At 38.1% G+C, this 20,196-nt stretch overlaps 1 protein-coding gene across 1 annotated transcript in view; it reads left to right on the top strand.

Moving 5' to 3' along the window:
* LOC129238256 (uncharacterized) overlaps positions 1 to 19,047 on the top strand; it is a 48,525-nt gene extending 29,478 nt beyond the window's left edge. The window contains exons 11-19 of the mRNA XM_054873296.1: positions 9,053 to 9,290; positions 9,635 to 9,738; positions 9,800 to 9,867; positions 12,259 to 12,443; positions 12,532 to 12,689; positions 12,802 to 13,086; positions 13,159 to 13,377; positions 13,464 to 13,685; positions 17,807 to 19,047. Of these exons, the coding sequence (XP_054729271.1) occupies positions 9,053 to 9,290; positions 9,635 to 9,738; positions 9,800 to 9,867; positions 12,259 to 12,443; positions 12,532 to 12,689; positions 12,802 to 13,086; positions 13,159 to 13,377; positions 13,464 to 13,685; positions 17,807 to 17,973 (1,646 nt within the window). The 3' untranslated portion in view covers positions 17,974 to 19,047. The remainder of the gene's footprint in view (positions 1 to 9,052; positions 9,291 to 9,634; positions 9,739 to 9,799; positions 9,868 to 12,258; positions 12,444 to 12,531; positions 12,690 to 12,801; positions 13,087 to 13,158; positions 13,378 to 13,463; positions 13,686 to 17,806) is intronic.
* The last annotated feature ends 1,149 nt before the right edge of the window (positions 19,048 to 20,196 follow it).

Raw genomic sequence — 20,196 nt, 5'->3', positions numbered from 1 at the left:
TGCACAAAAAATAGCATAAAAGCCAAGGTAGCAAGTGGTAGCAGCTTGTTTTATTCAGTAACCATTACTTTTTTGAGTAACCTTTAATAGGTTTCAAAGCAGCATATGACGGCGTTGTATTACTATACAGTTTGAAAACTCAAATTTTATAAAAAAAATGTATCTTCGTATTGCTGCAACTAAAAATTTTGTGTCGAGGTATTGATATGTACTAAAGATTTCTCGTATTTTACTAACCTTCCGAAGATGATTCCATTTGGTTTTGTTCAATTTACTCCATTACAAAATCTTTCAAATTTATACAACTTTCACTATTCATCGACAGTAATACGATGCTCAAACGAAGGCCACGTTGCGACTGAAAATACAGAGGATACTTAGGGTACAGGACGTTACTATGAACGGTTTTCACTACTCAAAGCATTACTGTAGCCAACCCAAAGACAAAAAAATTCTATCTAGAAACTTTTTTTTTCGACTTTTGGCCAGCTTTTTGGGAATCGGCCGCACTGGGCGGTGGCGTATAGCAAAAAGTATTTCCATTTTTTTAATAATATCTGCTAATAAAACTTTTTTATACCATGTAATATATTTAAACACGACTCCGCTGAATTTATGGTTCGAAGGCGAGACATTAGGACGAATTTAAGTGAAATTGAGATTTTTGAATATAAAATTAGTTCTTTATAGGTTCCTTTATAACAACACTGTACGATAATACGATCTTTTTCGAGAAATGGGTCACGTGAGACATTCCACAGATGAAAATCGAAAATTTATTCAAAATTGCTGTGTGAGAGGTAAATTTTCAGGACGCCACTAAGCGAATTGGTTCATGTCAATGAATGCCTTAAATATCAAAGAGCTCTAGAAGAGTGTGAGAAAGGCGTGGAAGTTCACTTGCGTAGGCGTGAACGAAGGCAAGATAAGGCGGAGTCCTCCACTCAATTGACTATTCAACGATAACTCGGAGACTATTACTGTGGTCGATGCATGAACAGTTTGCTCTGAGTCTCGCCTGTTTCTGTCTAAGTTCTGGTTGTAGTACCGAATAAAGTATTTTGTTGCGCGCATATTTTGTTGTTGTCTTGTCTCTCTGATGCGGTATTCAGCAGCGGCTTTTCCAGCTTCTTTGGTCAAGTTTCCTATCCGTTTCCGTCCTCGCTTCTGGTACTACGTGTTACTTCTCGATGAATCTGACTATAGGACTTGAGGCATTCCGCCTTAGCAATCCGCATTTCAGGCACACCATACGGCACTCGCAGGTCTGCTATTATCTGCTGAAAGAAGAAGTTATTGCAAAAATCTATTGCTAGATAACAAGAGATATATATGAAAGCTCCAAAGAGTGAGAAGATCCTCCCACGTACCATATTTTATAAATGATTTCGAGACAGCACTGTTTTCATTATAGAGTTGAATTGGATTCGTGTTAAATATTTTCTCAAACTGCTGGACAATCAAATGCAGATTGACAAAGCGATGCAAGGCTTAAGATGCTAGCATCAGCAATCAGTAGATTAAGCTTGAGCCCTAATTCAGCCCAAATATCCTCCGAAATTAGGCACCCAATGAGTTAACACCTGAGGGCTATTTTATAATCCTAGGTGGGGGAACGCTCTCAACACCAATAGAAAGAATAAGCAAGGCGATTCACTTCCATCATAGTCAGCAATAGGTTCTAAAAGGTGACATGTAGCCAAAGGTGTGTTATTACTCACGCCAGAAGTATCACTATCACCTAAAAAGTTTAGCGCAGAAGCTGAAATTAGCTACAGACAGCTGGTTATATGTGAGATTGAACTGTAATAAAGAAGAAGGGAACCGCTCTGCGAGACCTAAATGCAAATCTCTGCTGAATATGAAGTTTTATGAACTATACATTTTAACTTAGCCTGAGTTCTAAAACGACACTTCGTTGTTACTTAGTCGCACACCTCTTTCTGTTCATCAATGAAAAATTTACTTAAAATTCTTTTTAATAGCCTTCGCCCATCGACAGGCAATAGCAAACTTCAGAATGCATTCTTGCCATAAAAAATCTTCTTATAAAAACTATCCGCTGCTCGGAGGTGGCGTAAAGCTGTAGCTCAATGCATTTTTGCGATAAATGTAAGGCGCGTGCCAGAAATCGGAGGAGAAGCTCGGCTAAATACCTAACCACTATAAAGGTTGGAGCAGAAGTATTTTCATAACGCTAATTTTTGTAAATGAAACCTACTAACATTGTGCTTAGACTTCTATAATACAGACAGTTAGAGAAGTAAATATTTGAATTAATTCATCGAATTTTCGCTCTTTTAACTGCGTGAGCTTCGATGGATTGTCATCTGAGCAAGCAATGAAGCATTTTGCTGAGCGAACTGTGCAATCTAGACTCTCAGAGATGTAGAAAGAAGTGGCTGACGACTTACAATGATGATGTGGCCACAGATGTCCAATAGTGTCCATAAACATCGACTATGAAAACGATGCCCCAATTTCACATCAGCAGGAGTTTTTTGCATGAAGTTTCGGTGAAAGAACTAAAGCTGCTCCCTCACAAAGCGCAGAAAGTTTATCAAATTCTGCTTTCTGAATATTAAGTGAGGTTAAATATGGTGCACGAAATTGCACTATATAAAAAAATGCATAAACTTAGATTAGCTGCTAAGATCAGAAATTGTGCACCGGCTTAGATAAAAACTAGTGGAAAAACTTCTTTCTAATCTTTCAATTTGGCAATTTGGCATTTTGCCACAAAATAAAGTACATGGATAGCCTTTAGAAAAATCTATAGGTGCATTTCAGCAAACACACATGACTGAGGCTGCAAAAAAAACTGAAACAACTACATTTGTTTTACTTTCAAAAACACTTTCCGCTTCACACAATTGTGAGAGGCACGAAGGTGGGGCAAAATGAAATAGGCAACAGCTAGCGGCAATAACCATTGACGCCGCTGCCACTGATAATAACACGCACACCGGAAGTGCCTTTTGTTTTCACCCAACAGCGGCAAGCGACAAGCTCGAAAGCTGGCAAACTGGCAAGCTGGCAAGCACCAACCAGCAGCTTGTGTGTAGCCACTTGTAATTGCGTAAGCGTTCACTTGTGCACTTGACAGCTGGCAACAACAAAACATGCTAACAATTGGAAGGACTAAACCCATATATACATATATATTTACTATACAAACCATACTCGCAAACTTGAAGAAGACAAAATTGTTACACAAATGTAGCAGAAACCGCCACGACAGCGTTGGCAGAAACCAGTGGTGGAGGGGTGTAAAGCGAGAAGCGAGCAGCAAGTTTGCTGCCAGCTGTGGAATGTAGGGTGTTAGTATTTAACGCAATTATGCACTTTTCTGAAGGTTCTTCCTAATTGAAATTGTGTAAAGCCAGCTACAACAACAATAGCAAAACAAGCACAAGTGCATTTGTTAGTGGCACAATGCGTTGCCTTCACTCGTCCCTCTCTCTGCCACCCTCTCTGTTACACCCACTATTATTATTACGTGTCCTACTTGTTATTCTTGCATTTTGTTACCATTTTCTATAGTGTCTTTTATAGCATAAGAGCGCATTAAGTGAACAAGTTGAATAAACTTTTGTTCAACAGTGAAAACTATGTAAATATAACGATGAAAGGTACTCGTACAATATCAAATGCACAACGAAAGAGTAGAAAAAGTATGCTAAATGCAATTTCAAACCGTAAAAAGATGACAGCAGAAGTAGACTGAGATCCTATTCATTTGTCATTGTTTTGGTGGGGAGGCACCATGGCGTATGAGCATTGGCATTGTGTTTAGCATTGGCCGACAAGGTGTATGAGTAGAAAATTTCAATGAAAGATGGCAATTAATTGTTTTTTGTTTATTTTGGAACTATTGATAACTGTAAAAATACATCAATTATTCACTTTTCCAATTTAACTGTAATCATCGCAAGCTCCAAATATTTGTGTATCTTCAGGACATAGCGTTTGCATTCATTGAATTATTAACATGGATCTAAACTATGATTTTGAATGCACACATGCGACTCTAAATAGCTCAGAACAAGTGTTTGGTATTAAAAAATTTTTAAATTTAAATTTTGTGCAACAAGGAATTCCGCATCCATACCTGCACGTTATCGACCACTCGACCACTTCGCGCTTGAAGTGTCTAATGACATAAGCAAATTAAATGAACGGTGGTTTCCTCAGATGAAACCTATGAGTGTAATTTGCCATGAAAAACCTTCTCATACGAAACAGATGCCAGTGGGATGTGGCGATCCAAGTCACTCATTCGTAGAATAGCATCAAGACACCCGTCAAAAATTGGAGAAGAAGCCCAGTTAAACACCTAATAAATGGAACTGTAAATATGCAGTAGAGTTAGAATTGAGGTTCGCACTTTGATCTCATGGCCTTTTGGCCCTCGACTAATCATCCAAAGTTACCTTAATAAACCTAAAATAGAGCGGTCTTGGTTGGGCTAAGCGTATATGCCTTTCTTCTGGCTACAATTGACCGAAATGTATCAACCTTCTCCGCGCTAAAGTGACGCATTCAAGAAGAAACGACGAGAGTCAGTAGACCATATCCCAATCCTATGCAGATGACTGTGCAATCTACAATGGTCTCTGGGAATAACCGTGAGCATTCTGAGTTGTTTATCCTGAGGGAGGGCTATGAGTTTCCTAAACCTCTTTTCATTGATATTTTCGAAGCTATACTATATTTCGGATATTTTCCCAAAGTATCATAAGCAAAATATATAACTCTGCTGTCATTTTATATACCAATCAGGTTACTGTTTTGATTCTGGAAACTTTTATGGGCATTTATGGATGACGACCGAACGATCACTGAGCTACGGTGGTGTTAACCACTTCATTTTGCTGATGAAGCTCATCAGCTGCAGAATATCAAGGCCTGCTGAGATGATTCCACCTCCACCCCATATGGATGACGCAAAAAAGACTCGAAATAATGCCGAGTCTTGTGGTATGCATCCCCCGCAGACAGTGCCCTGTGAGCGCGCCCACAAAATTCCAGAGCTGGAATTTTGTCAACCTCAGTCAACGCCTACGATCTACACGTGGTCAGAAAGATCTCGTGACTTTACAAGTTTGTGTACTTGCCCAGAGCTCGCTGATTTGACGCGAAGCCTACCTTTCCAGGAACAGACCGCGGATATTCCAGGGGATCCCAATACTCTCCTTGCCCGTGAAAATCACCTCAGAAGTCCCTTGTGTAACCAGCTCATCCGCCTCGCAGTTTCTTACAATGCCACTATTACCAGGTACGCAGATGAGCCTTATATCAAAGAATTCAGATGCGACTAAAAGTGAAGTCAGTCATTCCCTGACGAATTTCGGATGCACCATCATCGATCTCAGGGCCCTAATTGCCATTTGGCTAACGGAGTATATGCTTACTTCCATTACTGATTTTACACAAATGCCAATAGCGCGCTTGCATCCATACAAGGCGACTATTGAGGGGAATGGAGCTATTCTATTGTATACTGGCTTGTTAATACTCGTAGGACGAGCTTCGTCTTAAGAGGATTTACCGATAGGCCGCAATCTGCCGTGCAAATAACAACTGCGTTTAGATTGGCCTGCATCAAGTCGTACAGAGTATTCACAAACTTCCCTCTAACAATCCGCGTAAACAATTACCCTGCAGCCCCTTCTCACTAGCTCCTTCAGCAAGTCATTGACAACGACAACCCAGAGAAGGGGTGAGAAAACACCGCCTTGCGTAGTGCCCTTAACTACCTGTCTGGTAAGAGAAATGCCGCCTGCAGTTGACCATTGACAGTAAGAGTTAATGGTTTATTGCAGAAGAATTTCCGATATCAGCTGGTGTGACTTAAAGAGCTATTCTTAGTTCATGGCTATTCCTTTTGTTTAAATCTGATATCCTTCTTCTTCTTTATTGACGAAGTGGCCGAGCTCAACAAAGTTTGCTATAAGCAGAAATGTGTTAACTTCTTTATTTCCAGATGATCGCAAGCAATACTTCAAAGAGACATCAAACGTTTTACAAAGCCGCTTAAAGCTTGAAGAGGAGTGGCTGAGAAACTGACCAATTTAAGTGAATGAGCAAATATGTAAACATGTGACATTTGCGCTCAAGCCAATCACATGTCCAGTTTTGAATAACATAGCCATACCTCAAAAAGCAACGTTGTGTGCCTTGATATTCACCTAGACAGACCCCTCACTTGGAAAAGACACATTCTTGCCAGAAAGGTACAAATAAATTTGAAAACTTCACTTACATTGGCTAATGAACCACAAATCCGCGTTAAAATTTGTCCACAAAGTCCAATTGTTTAATTCCATTATAAAGCCAAAGGACTTCATACAAGCTACCAACAAAAAAATACAAGGTACACGAAACACTGCAACATTCACAAATATCCTACCCATGGTCAGTCACGAAATAAAAAATAGCCGCGAAAAATATCTTTAAAAATTGCAGACCTACACAAGCCCTCTTGTTACTGCTGTCCCGCATATATTGGTTTCGAGAATAAGTTCGTAGCGTTTTTATCGAAGACTTTTTTTAAACAAAAAAACATAATTATGTAAATAAGACAATCAATTTAATATTCGCCGATGCTGTTTGCAAAGTCTTCCCACCTCTCGACCAATTTGTTGATACCGTAACGCCAAAAATAGCCTAGTCTGGTGTCAAAGAAGTTGTTGAGCCAATTTTTAAGGACCTATTTGTTATCGAAGGTAACGCCCTTCATATGGTTTGACAGGGTGCCGAAAGGATGGTTGTGGGTCGGTGAAAGGTCCTGAGAATACGGCGGATGCTAAATGACCTCCCATTCGAGCTCTTGAAGTGCGGCTTTGACGGTTAGTGCAACATGGGGACTGGCGTTGTTGTGAAGGAGTATAGTTTGACCATATCCATCATGTCTTTCCAGTCGTCCCGGTCCCACCAAACACATGTCATGATTTTTGAATGATCATCATGATCTCCGGCTTGACTATTGTCTTTGGCGTATCTCCTATGACCGCATGTTGCTCAATGGCGGGCGAGATGCTGATAAGCAATTTGAAGGCGACTTTCTTTGTTTTTTTCGTTGAGCTCGTGTGACACCCCAGGCTCCCAATTTTTCGGTAAATCCCCATTGAATGAAGGCGACTGAGAATCGTTTTATGATCGTAGCTCATTTTTTCTGCCAATTCCCGACTGGATGGCGACCATTCTCCTTCAAAAGTGATTTGAGACGTTCTTTATCGAATTCAGAAGGCCTCCCGCTACCGGGCCCGGGCTACTTCGGCAGCTTTTTGACCTCGATGAAAAGCAAAGAGGAGCAGAGGTCGAAAATGTTGATTTTTGCCTAATAGGTATTCCATTTCTAAGCCTCAAAACTAATAAAAAATTAAATAACTCAAAAATACAGTTAACATAATATAGTTTTCTAGAGCAGAAGGAGTTCTATCGAATGGATGCTTACCCTTTGCCAAACAGCAAACAAATCGTTGTAAAATAAGGGAAAATGTAAAAACGCTATGAACTTATTCCCCAACCCAATATATGTAACAAAGAGAGCGGCCGCATTAGATTGACAGTTCACGGAACAAGCTAATAAGTAGTTAAACAACATTAAGATTTAAGAACTTCCTGGTAGGCTTAAGTTTACTCATAAATGATTCAGTAAACAAAACTATGTAAAGCCGCTTTGTAAAATCACGTGAAGCCGTAGAAATTTTAGAATTAAATGGGCTGAGAAACAATTACAGACTAGCGACGTTACGTTGCCAATAGTCTACTATTCTCTACCTTTTCATCAACTCACTTAACCAAGCACAACTCATATTGTTCACTAGGAAACATAGAATCCCTCAGCTAAGTCCAATTATGCTCAAGGCGGAAGCTCTTGTGATTTCGGAAGAAATCAAGTATGATACTTGGGACTAGACATAACATCTTAGAAAGAGTCAGGAAGCTTTTTATGCCTGTAAGAGAGCTTTGGGTAAGACCTGGGGAATTAAACCTAAGGTTGCTCATTGGCTTTACACTGATGTCGTCACACCCATTCTTCTATATGGAAATGTTATCTGGTGGTGTGCTATGCAGAAAAAAACCTATTCTAATTTATTGAATAAGGTGCAGAGATCAGCGGAATTAGCAATATGTGGCGTCATGAAAACCACGCCATCCATGGCTTTGGATAGCATACTACATCTGCCACCCCTAAATCTCTTCTGCAAATACTCCTCCAATGAGGAGGAGTTGGAAACAATCCAACACCTTTTTTGCACATACCCAGCTCTAGCCAGAAGCAGGAACCGATTTTTGAAATCCTACTTCTTAACGAATATAGATAATCTATACAGTTTAGGTATCAACAACCTTTTACGCTTTGTTAAAAGCTCAGGATGGTTTAATATGAAGAGGAAAATGTAGCTCAGCCCCCGTGGTTCACAACGGACCCATTTCGTGGTCTAAGTGGCATCGTTGTCTCTATGTGCGATACGGCTGCCAAACCTAACCTAACCTAACCAAATTCGTATGAAAATATATACTTTTTTTTATTTCTCCAAGCAATAAATTTCAAAAGTGTTAGCGTTCGCGGGCCTTGCAGAAATATGTATTATTAAGCGCAAATTATTTTTACAAAACTTGCATTATTTCGTTTAAATTAAAGTAATAAATTTTTCTTAAAAATTTACTAACTCTCCATCTATTTCGTATATGTAGACATATTTTACCAAAGGAGGAAACAAAACTCAATTAAATAGGACGAGTACTAAAATTGATTCAGGCAGTTGGGCTCAGAGAAATACTCTGAATCCATGAAGGGGCACAACAGATGTCTCAAGCCGCAGCGCTAAACCCCCTCATAATAATATTAATAATCTATTCCGCAGAGTCTACTTGCATTGAAGCAACAACAAAATAATTAACTAAAGTATCAACAGCAGCAGCACGAAGTACACCGTTTCGAAAGCACAAAATGCCACAACACAACTTCAATGCGCTCCTCCCATGACATATGTACAATAAACGAAAAAAAAACGAAAACACAGGAACAACAACTAAATCACTCATCACGCTCACCATTGGGATTTCACGTATGACCACCAACTCAGCAATCACACAACGAAGCACAACAACAAAAACACGATAATGTGTAAAACAAAAGGCAGCAACAGCAGCAGAGGCAGAAGAAAATCGAATGAGTGCAGCATCAGTGAGTGTGGCGTGATAAGCACGCGGCGGATGGGTTGTTGCACGCTATTACTTTTAGTCATACTCACATTAGTACACATTCCCAGCGCGAGGTAAGTGAAAAGCCAGAGTCACAGACCCACACACACACACATACTGCAAGAAACGTTTTAGCGCCCAACTTTACTGTCATTTTACACATTAACAAACTCATGACCGTTTGAGCTGGCAAAGTTGTACGATATCACTTGTAACCTTGACTTATGTAACGCTATTTGTCACACTGAATAGATTTATCATCAGAGTGGGGCTGCAAAGTTCCAAGAATTGTTTTTAATTTCATAATCCCCACATTTGTTTAATTCCACAGCATCGCTTTACACTAATCCTGCCGAAAGGCAGCATCTAAACGTCTCGTATTTATTGCAGTAAGAAGTTTAATAATCTTCTATTGCAGATGTAAGCGAAAAGAAATGGCAGCTGGTCGGCTAGAGAATGTTACACAAACTATATCAAAAATTCTACAAGGTTACGATATACGATTGCGTCCGAATTTCGGAGGTAAGCTTCTTAGAAAATGGTAAATAAAATTATTTCAATTCTAACACTTTTGAAATTACAGGTGAGCCATTGCATGTGGGCATGGACCTCACCATTGCCAGCTTTGATGCTATCTCTGAAGTAAATATGGTAAGTGTGCAAGACTCCAAAAAATATAAATATATATGTAATCAAAGTAATGCTTTCTCTAAAAGGGCTGTATGACTTAGCTGTGTGCCGCCCTCTAAAAGCAGAAAGACCCTTAAAAGTTTTCCTTTACTGTGATCAAAACAAATAAGCATCTTCGTAATGGTACTCGTCGATGCATGTCACTCGCTCAAGCACACCGGCAGAGAGCGAACAGTCTGCTCTTTCCTAGCTTCATTAACTTCACACAAAAATTTCTCGCTATGCCCTGCAATTCATACTCAACTGGAGGGTTCCTTGAATTCGGTCGGCAGTTTCTTCTCAAATGCTCCCATCTGTTAGTGAAGTTCATCCATTTCTCAGCTAATCGTAATATAAAAAAAATTATGTCAAATACTTGTACGAAGTTAAGTTAAATGGGATTTTCTTACAGAGATCACCCAGAAGCAAGCGTTGTTCATTTCGATCTTTCTCTTTTGGACAAATCAGACTATCGTAAATCAGGCAGCTCTACAAACAAGATTCTGTCGAAATCTATGCGAAATTCCAGGCTTTCTCACAAGAAATGCTGAATTTCCTTTTTCGCCGATTTACACTACTTGAGGAAGTTTTTCAGGCCCTCCATTGCATATTAATTTTTGAGAACCTCAATAAGTAACAACTAAGTTCTTTACTCGTCGAGTTTTGATCAAAATGAAGTCCATATTGAGCAGATGTCTGGATTAATCCACCTAATTCCTTGTTAGTAGCTCTTTCAGACTTTCCCTGAACTTGAGAATAAAAGTGGCCTAAAGAAAACTGAATCCTTGGCTTCGATTATTGAATTCCTGCACAGATCATTTCCTGGCGTAGTAATCTTTTTTCTCATCTTGCGTTCTGCACAAATTGACGCTGTACTCACGAAGAGATTTTAGGAATCGTCGACATTCTTAAACTCGCATTGAATTAGTCATTACCGACTAATAGTCTTAATTGCAGCCTGCTTGTCTACAATAAAGGCGAATTATGAATTATGCAGAATTGCACAGAAAAATACAACGCTTGAAAAATCCGACAATGGTTTGAAATTTTGTTAATTTCCCTTAGTGAGTAGATCTTTCTGTGCCTAGGATAACTACGTAATCTGCGTATGCCTTTCGAAGTGGCGTGAAGTAAATTTTCATAGCAAAACTGCATTTGGCAGTTTTCCTTACTTCAGCAGTGATACGTTCCCTGCTTAGCACAAGGCAATTACCGGACTTTTCTCTAAATAGACCAAACGCCTCCAGCATACAGAGTTGGTGTCATGTCTATTTCTGATTCTAATACTAACGAAAAGTTGTCTTAACTGATCCTCCTTTACTGTAGGTTGAGCAGTATTGAAACTATCACACAGACCCACAGGCGTTCAAGATCACCTCAAGAACACAAACTGAATACATTTTTCGAATCAGCGAAATATTTGTGGCAGTAGGCGATGTAATAACAGAAACGATAAAGAGTATACGAGCCTTCGAAGGGTTATGGCGTAGGAGCGGTGACTGGGTTGCTTTTCCTCCCACGATGTATAGCTTGACTGTAGTCCGCAGGGTGTGAAGATCGTCGAAATAACAGGAATTTCCTGATGTAAAGGGTAATTTGAGGGTAAAACAAAACCTTTAACAACCTATAAGAGACTGATCGGGAGAAAGTCGTTGTTATTAATTCATTGCATGAGAGAACTCCATTGATGAGTCCGTTTAAGTTATAAGATCAGCTCTGTAAAAAGGTCAATAGGAAGGTACAGGGATTCATTGTGGTAGCCTAAAAATATAGTTTACCAAACCTGCCTATGGAATATACAAATCTTTTGAGTGCTTCCAATGAAAGGTTGGTCTGATATTCTCAAAGGTTTAAAAGCATTACTTCGAAGTTGTTTGTCGGAGAAGATGTCAAGTACATTCGCGCACAAATAAATATAATATATATACATATATATATGCGTACATATACATATACGTACATATTCATATATGTTTTCCTTTCCAGCATAGGGCGCTTGAGATACGAATCAATTTCATATTGACATGAATACCACCTTAGGTTTGATTGTCCTGAAATTAAACATAGGTACTCGGATGAATCACTTAAATAAAATTGTATTCAGTTTTATAGATACTACCTTGTATGCCTTGTGTACCACCTTGGGCCAATTTAATATCTAAAGTTATGTAATGAAGTTCTACAAATGGAGGTCCTGCCATTTTTATACTGCTTCAGCAAAGAAGGAGACTCTCTTACCAGTTCTTGTCGACCGCTGAAATATCGCACCTAAATTCTACTGCTCACAAAACTGATACACATACACATTCACAAGTTAACATTTTTGTTTATAATTTGAACTACATAAATGCACTCTGCCTCTTTCCAATACAGGATTACACCATCACCATGTATCTAAATCAGTATTGGCGCGACGAGCGACTAGCATTCAATGCATACGGCCCATACTATGATGACGATGCCGACGATGATGGCGTCAATGATGTCTTGACGCTCTCCGGGGACTTCGCAGAGAAAATATGGGTGCCAGACACATTTTTTGCGAACGATAAAAATAGGTGCATGTCATGAATTTAGTTACTCATCGAAACGTCTACTAATTACTAAAGCTCACAAATTACTTCTCTCTCTCTCTCATTTGAACAGTTTCTTACATGACGTCACCGAGCGTAACAAATTAGTGCGTTTAGGTGGCGACGGCGCTGTCACTTACGGCATGCGCTTTACAACAACACTCGCCTGCATGATGGATTTGCATTATTATCCGTTGGATTCGCAGAATTGTACAGTAGAAATTGAGAGTTGTAAGTAAATGAAGCGCAACACAGACGATTTTAGTAGATTTTTAGAAAGAAAATTTTGTTTGTTGTTTTCGTTGTTTTTTGTTTGTCTTGCGCTTGTTTGTGTCTGTTACAGATGGCTACACCGTCAGCGATGTGGTAATGTATTGGAAACCCACGCCGGTGCGTGGTGTCATGGACGCCGAATTGCCACAATTCACGATAATCGGCTATGGAACGAATGATCGCAAAGAGCGTTTGGCCACTGGCATCTATCAGCGTCTATCGCTCTCCTTTAAATTGCAACGGAATATTGGTTATTTTGTATTTCAAACATATCTGCCAAGCATATTGATTGTGATGCTTTCGTGGGTATCCTTCTGGATCAACCACGAAGCAACGAGTGCGCGCGTCGCATTAGGTGAGTAGAGCGTGACGAAGGACTAGCATTTTATTTCACCTTTTAACGCATTTCACTCCTTAATTCCGCCAGGCATAACCACCGTGCTCACTATGACCACAATTAGCACCGGAGTGCGTAGTTCCTTGCCAAGGATATCTTATGTCAAAGCCATTGACATCTACTTAGTGATGTGTTTCGTGTTCGTCTTTGCTGCTCTACTCGAATATGCAGCTGTCAATTACACATATTGGGGCAAACGGGCAAAAAAGAAAGTGAAAAAGTCCAAAGATGGTGAAGGGAGAAAAACAGGTTAATAATAAAGTGGAATAAATATTATTATTTTGTGTATGTGTAGATATGTATTCTTGCATGTAAACCAAATACTATTCCACCAGGCAAAGGCGACAAATCCGAAACGTGTTCAACAGCCGAGGACATCATCGAGTTGCAGGATGTGCGCATGAGTCCTATACCCTCACTGCGCAAAGGCAACTACAATAGCACGCTCGGCTCCATAGGAACCGAGACTGTGGACCTGGCAAAGTTTCCACCGAGCTTTAGAATTACACGCAACTATGGCACGAATCGTACACATTTGCGCTATAGAGGTCAAAAAGGTGGGTCATAAAGTGGACATTTGTTAAAGTTTTTCTTTATTTGCTGCTGAGTTTTTAAAACTTTACTTCAATTTGTAGGGGTTTTAGCCCTTTCTCTAATATTTTATCGCAACTTTTGAAACCTGTGCTTGCACTTCATTAACTAAAAGTGTTCCACGCACTGCGAATGAGAGCTGAAGTCTTAAAACAGCGCTTATTTTTGAATATTTATAAAATTAGGATATTGTTGAAGATAATCAGACTTGAATAAGTGTTTCCTTTTATTAGATATACCCGGCGAAAGAAAACTTATGCACGTCTTGGGATTATACATTTCGAGATTTAGTTTTCTTAATGTGAATTTAATAAATTTTTGAAAAAACTGCTCTGGTGATTTTGTATCAAAAATTCCAAATTTTGTATAAAATTCAGAAAAATTGATTAAAATTTCCAACTGCTAATCAAAATCGTTAGAAAATATTTCAGTACGCACTTTAACAGTCCAATTAATTTTCGGAAAATAAAAAGAAAATGTAAAACTCCTCAAAAATTGCATTGATTTTACAAAATATATTTCATTAATTCTACAGGGTGGGCCAAATAAGACTTACTTATGTTAAATACAAATAACTTTTGCAGTAATCATTTATTTTGGTTAATTGTTTTTATACATTGAATATATTTTATGGAAATTATGTATGAAATATTACATCAGACAAATGTCCACCATTTCTCTCGATACAAAGATTGGCTCTTTTTAACGCGTTTTCCATTACACCACATAATGTTTCGGGTTGAAGGCTCAGTATTTCGTCTTGAATATTTTGCTTCAGCTGTCTAATAGTCTCTGGTTTATTAAGATACACTTTGTCTTTTAAATAGCCCCATAAAAAGAAGTCGGGCACAGTCAAATCTGGCGAAGGAGGTGGCCAAGGGAAATCTGAATTTTTGGAAATCAGACGTTCGCTAATTGCGTAAAACTAATAGCGTATTGTAGTCGTTGTTGGTGCTTTTGCGGTAGCAGTGCTTGCACAATTTGAATTTTGTATGGGTACATCTTAAGATCCAACTTTCGAATTCTGTGCAATGTCGTTCTGGAAATGCCCAATAGGCTAGAACGACGGCGAGTTGAGACAGATGAATCATCTGCAACATTCTGCCGCACAGTTTCCACGTTGTCTTCAGTGCGAATATTTCGATGGGCACCTCGTCCAGGACGGTCGGCCACTGAACCCAGTTCCTCAAAACGACCGACCAAACTCAAACTAATCGTGAAGGCTGTGGGAGCTGATCTGGAATTAAAATGTTTTACGCTACGTTAAAACAATTGATCGTTGACAAGAATAGAAAAACTCGATCGTTAAAATTATCGTTGTGCTGTACTGTTGGTTTCCATAATAAATTTCCAATAATTCATTTATAACCTACAAACAGAGAAAAATAAATATGTTAAAAAATAAAAAAGATATTTATGCTTAACATTAGTAGGCCTAATTTGGCCCTGTACTATGTACTTCCTTCCACAACGTACCCAAAAAAAATGTTAAAATATCAACGCGATTTTTCACCTTTAACTTTCTCTTTACAAAACGAAACTTTTATGAGCTACAAATGTGTATAGTCAGAATGTTTCTAAAAATTCTTATTAAAAATTGGAACTTGTCGAAAACTTGATGAAATTTTTTGAATTTTGTACAAAATTTCGTGGTCTTAGTTCTATGGTTCTTGTGAAAGAATGGACTAGGTTCGTACTAAAATTAGCTAAAATTAAATTTAATATCGGCTGGCTATGTGAGTTCAACCTATGGATCCAAGATCAAGCTTAAAAAATGATTAAAAACAAGTTTAATAAATTTCTGTGCATAAAAGGCCAAACGTTGACCCAGAAAATTGAGTCAAAACGAAATCTTATCTTTCAAGGTTAATTCCAAATACAGGGATATCCAATATGCTCAACAGAAAGTCGGTTAACTGAGGGCCATTAACGCTAGCAGTGCCTCCTTCCTCATTTCGGCAGAAATAAGATCAAATTACTCGCAATCAATATTTATGGATGCAAAGATGTTTGGCCGAACACTTGTGGGTTGTGTCAGTGCAAATTTTGGTTATTAAGACAGCCGTTGCGCTAAAACTGCGTTTTTTTATTTTTATTTATTTATTAAAAGAGTAACAATTAAAAATAACTATTCCACTTAAAGAGCTAAAGCACTGGCTACTATGGCCTTTGGCTATTAGTATAATAAAAATGGCAGCGCGTCTTATAGCCTTAACTTACATCTAGATACATAATCACAAATCTTATTTAAATTGCATACCGTTGTCTGTTTGAGGAGTTCCGATGGTTTGATGCTTGAGAAAAAGGATGTTCTGATATTTTGTAGGGAAGGACAAGTATCTATCAGATAAAGTGTAGTAAATTCGTTGGAGCCACAAAAAGGGCATGTAGGCTTCGGTGAACCGCTGAGCAGGTGGGCATGTGTCATGAGTGGGACCGATTCTTTTTTTTGGCAAAAACCGGGGTCTCTAAACCATATTTCCCAATTAGCGAACTCAAGGCATTATTTGTGGTTATCCAACTTTAATTATTTGGTCAACACAATGTGAGCAGCGCCGAATCGAGATTTCTAGGTCCTCTTCGATACTGGCTGCTGCAACGGCTATGTTTTCTTCACTTCACACGAATCTCTGCTTGTTTGGTAACTGAAAATTTAAAATGGTCTACTTACAGTCAAACTTTTCCGAGGTGCGTTAAGCAGGCTGCAAGCTTAAGCCATGACGACTACCGACCTCACAAGAAATTCAATTGAGCTAAAATTACGATAATATTTTTTAATACTTTTCCACACCAGAGTTGGGGTTTACAGTTCATCTCAGTGACTTTCAACAATCATAAGAAGTTTGAAAATGCCATAAAATATTGCAAAAGTTCCCTATATCTTCCAAAAGCACTGACAAAACTGACAAAAATTTTAAAAATTCACAATTTCGAAATAAAGTTCTTAAATTTAGTACATACCTACATTAGTTGTACTACAAAACATGATTTCATTAAATAAAAGGGTAGCGTGGCCATAATAATACAAAATTTTTTTTAATTTTAAAAAGAACCGATGGTACTTGTATTTAAAAAACTACTTACAAAAATTTTCAACATACATAGAATAAATCTCAAAATTATTAACTTTTTTCAATGAGAGGAACCCACATTTACATGCTTACGGATAGTGAAGCGACATTGAAAACGCGTCTAACAACTGGAATCACCTCAAAATGGCCAAAATCACCATGGTAAATGGCAGTTTGAACCTCCTCAATATGCTAGGGAACTTCAATACAACATTACTAGGTTGAGTGCCTATGAGGGATTTGAGGAAAATTAAATGGCTGATCATCTAGCTAAAACATGCCTCTAATTGGTTCTGACCATTTCTGTAGACTTACAAGAGGCCACATTAAGGAATATCTCAGAAAGGGGGAGGAAAAAAAATTCGTTGAATACTGCCGACATTTTATCGTTCAGCGACAAGTAAACAATTCCTAACGCCGGACAGAAGAATTTGGATAAGCTAACAGTCGCTCAGCAGAGTAGACCCCAGACTTTTAACTGGTTGCTTTACAGGTACTTTACACGATAGCCTGAGATTAACAAAATTAGTCTCTCTGAGACCAACAGCTGTCGATTCTGTGAAATGGATATTGAAAATTCAGAATACATTCTTGTGAATGTCATGCACTAGGCAGAAAAAGGCTACACCAACTGGGTGGTGTTGTCGTGCATTCATATAAATTATGGAACAATAAACTACGGAATGTGCTAAACGTTTTAAAAAGCCTTAAATATGGGGTACCCCAGCAGGCTTTGTACAACACATTTCTTTGGGTCACAGTGCGCAGTAGCCTATTAATACTAATAATAATAAAAATACATTTTTCAAACATTTTCCAGTTTACTATTATACCCAAACCTACAAATAAACCAGTTGTTTTAGAAAAATTTTGGAACTTATCCAAAATACTTGTCAAGCACATAAATTGCATAAACTATATAGACTTACTTTGTCACTAAATTATTACATCTTTTCTTTTTAACATTTGAAAATTTTCCAAATTTTATTTATTCACAACACTTTACATACTTTCAGGCAAGCCACGCATGCTGCACGCGCTCAAACGTGGCGCATCCGCCCTCAAAGCCACCATACCAAAAATCAAAGATGTCAACATTATCGACAAATATTCACGCATGGTGTTCCCAGTCAGCTTTTTAGCCTTCAACCTGGGATATTGGCTGTTCTACATTCTGGAATGATAGCACCTGATGACACTTCACGCCAAATAGGACGAACCCTAGTTAGTGTGTAGTGTGCGAGCAACAAGAACCTGAAATTCCGAAATTTCCAAAAGTCAAAGCACAACAACTCAAATCAAAATCCAATACAAAATTTCTAAGGGGAGAAAATCGAATCAAAAAGAATTTAGAACCAAAATTCTACTCCAAACAACACACCAACCAAATGTGTCCCAAGAATTAGCGCACGAACAATGGATGCGAAAAATGTGAAATCTAAACAATTTCTTAGCAAAAGAACTAGTAAAATTTGCAAAATGACCAAACGAGAACCAACCCAAATTGTGACTATTAAGCTCCTAATAAAAGACAAAAAAAACAAAAAAACCAAAAAAAAATAAACAAAAAATTAATATCAAAGCACGAGTTTATTGCCAGCTCAGTGGATGTGGTTGAAAACTTCAAAGAAAAGTTCAAAGTGTACCAAAATTTAATAAAAATTACGAAATCGTAAAACTGTTGAAAAATCCAATATCCTTAGCTAATACTATGAAAAACATAAATACCTAAGGTACGAATTCTTACCAACGTTTAGTTTAAGTTAGCAACAAATTAAGCCCAATTGAATGAATGTCTTAGGCAGTCCCAATAGAAAAGAATTAGAAAACAAAATTTTATGTACGAACATTTTGTGGCATAAATTTTAGAGTAATTCCCAGCAAACTGAAATTAAAAAAAGCATACAAAACCAATTCGTTTTGTACTTCGCTCGTACATATACAGGGTGCTTGCGCCTGTACAAATGCCCTGAGTAGGTAGCTGTTAAGTCCTAAGTGCACACCATTGCACTATATCACACATACACACATATATCCTAGTGGTATCCCCAAATACAAAATTGCTGTTAGGTTAAATTTAGTGTAAGCGACAGCTGGTTGAAAAATTCCAGAAAAAACGAGCAGATACGATTAGAAAAGTAGTTTTGAAAACGAAAGGAGAGAAACCTAATTTTGACACCTAAGGAAAACTGTTAAACTTCTAAAACTAAATACGTATTTGAGATTTGAAATGAATAAACGTGCATATGATATTTTATTGAATGGTATTTTACTTACATAAATTCATTTAGGGCGATAAAAATTGCTTTTTTAAGGAGGTATTCTAGTCTAGAGGCCCGAATTTCGAGCATTTTTTGATATTTTTTTATCATTTATTTATTCATATATTAGGAGCACACAAAATAAATTTGGAAAAAAAAAATGAATTTTCATGGAGTTATGCGTCCTTGAAGTGGAAGGGGGGAAAAAAAGGCAGTGTCCCCGTCGTCACGATTTCTACCCTTGTAGTCATCTGAAAAAAAAAAATACAAATTCTTAATTAATATGAATCATTATCGTATGAACCAGAAAAAACGGAAAAAACAAATTTTTCCATAAAATGGCGGCTACTCAAAAAATTGAGGTCGATTTTTCTCTTATTTTTAAGCTTTCTCGAATTGTTTACACATATTAAAAAATTTAAATTTCCAGTTTTTCGAGCTTCATACTCACAGAAAAACACTTTTGAAGTTCGGCGTCCGCTCAAACCAGTCAAGCTGTCGCGTCACTAAAATAGTTGTAGCTTCGAAAATAATTCGAATTTTGAAAAATCCTTTTAGGGAGATATTTTTGAATAGTTAAACTATCAAATTTTGAAGAAAAAAAATTTTCGATTTTTTCAAATTTCTAGACTAGAATACCCCCTTAAAATAGAGGATGGCAAAAATTAAATACTTATTGCGTTTATTGGAAAGGAGTTTTGGCCAAAACGAATCATTCACCAAAACATTTCATGAGATTTGCCTGCTAGTGGGTTGTTGTGTGCTGTAGCAGAGTCCAAAATGTTGTACAAAGTCCTTCACAAACTCCAATGGAAAGCCATTGAAAACAAACGACTGGATTACACTTACTGAATTTTGGACTTAGTGGGCACAAGAGCAAACTCTTGGTGGCTATAGGATTGGAAATACCCTTGACGGTCGCGAAGTCGATGAAATCGCAGAGAGTCGCCTTTAGGGAACTTATTCTCACCTACCCACGATTTATTGAAATCCAGCTGTGTCAGGCCACACATTAGTGTTGCCTTGCTTCTTTTTCTCTTCTTCTTTATGTGGGGCCAAAATAACGTACCAGCTGTTCCTGTCCTGCGCTCGCTGGAGACCCCGAGCGCTGACAGGTTCTGAAGCACTTAGTGATTCAAACAAAG

The sequence above is a fragment of the Anastrepha obliqua genome, chromosome 2 (genome assembly GCF_027943255.1).
Source record: "Anastrepha obliqua isolate idAnaObli1 chromosome 2, idAnaObli1_1.0, whole genome shotgun sequence".
Lineage (NCBI taxonomy): Eukaryota > Metazoa > Arthropoda > Insecta > Diptera > Tephritidae > Anastrepha > Anastrepha obliqua.
This window is presented reverse-complemented; position numbering and strand designations above follow the sequence as displayed.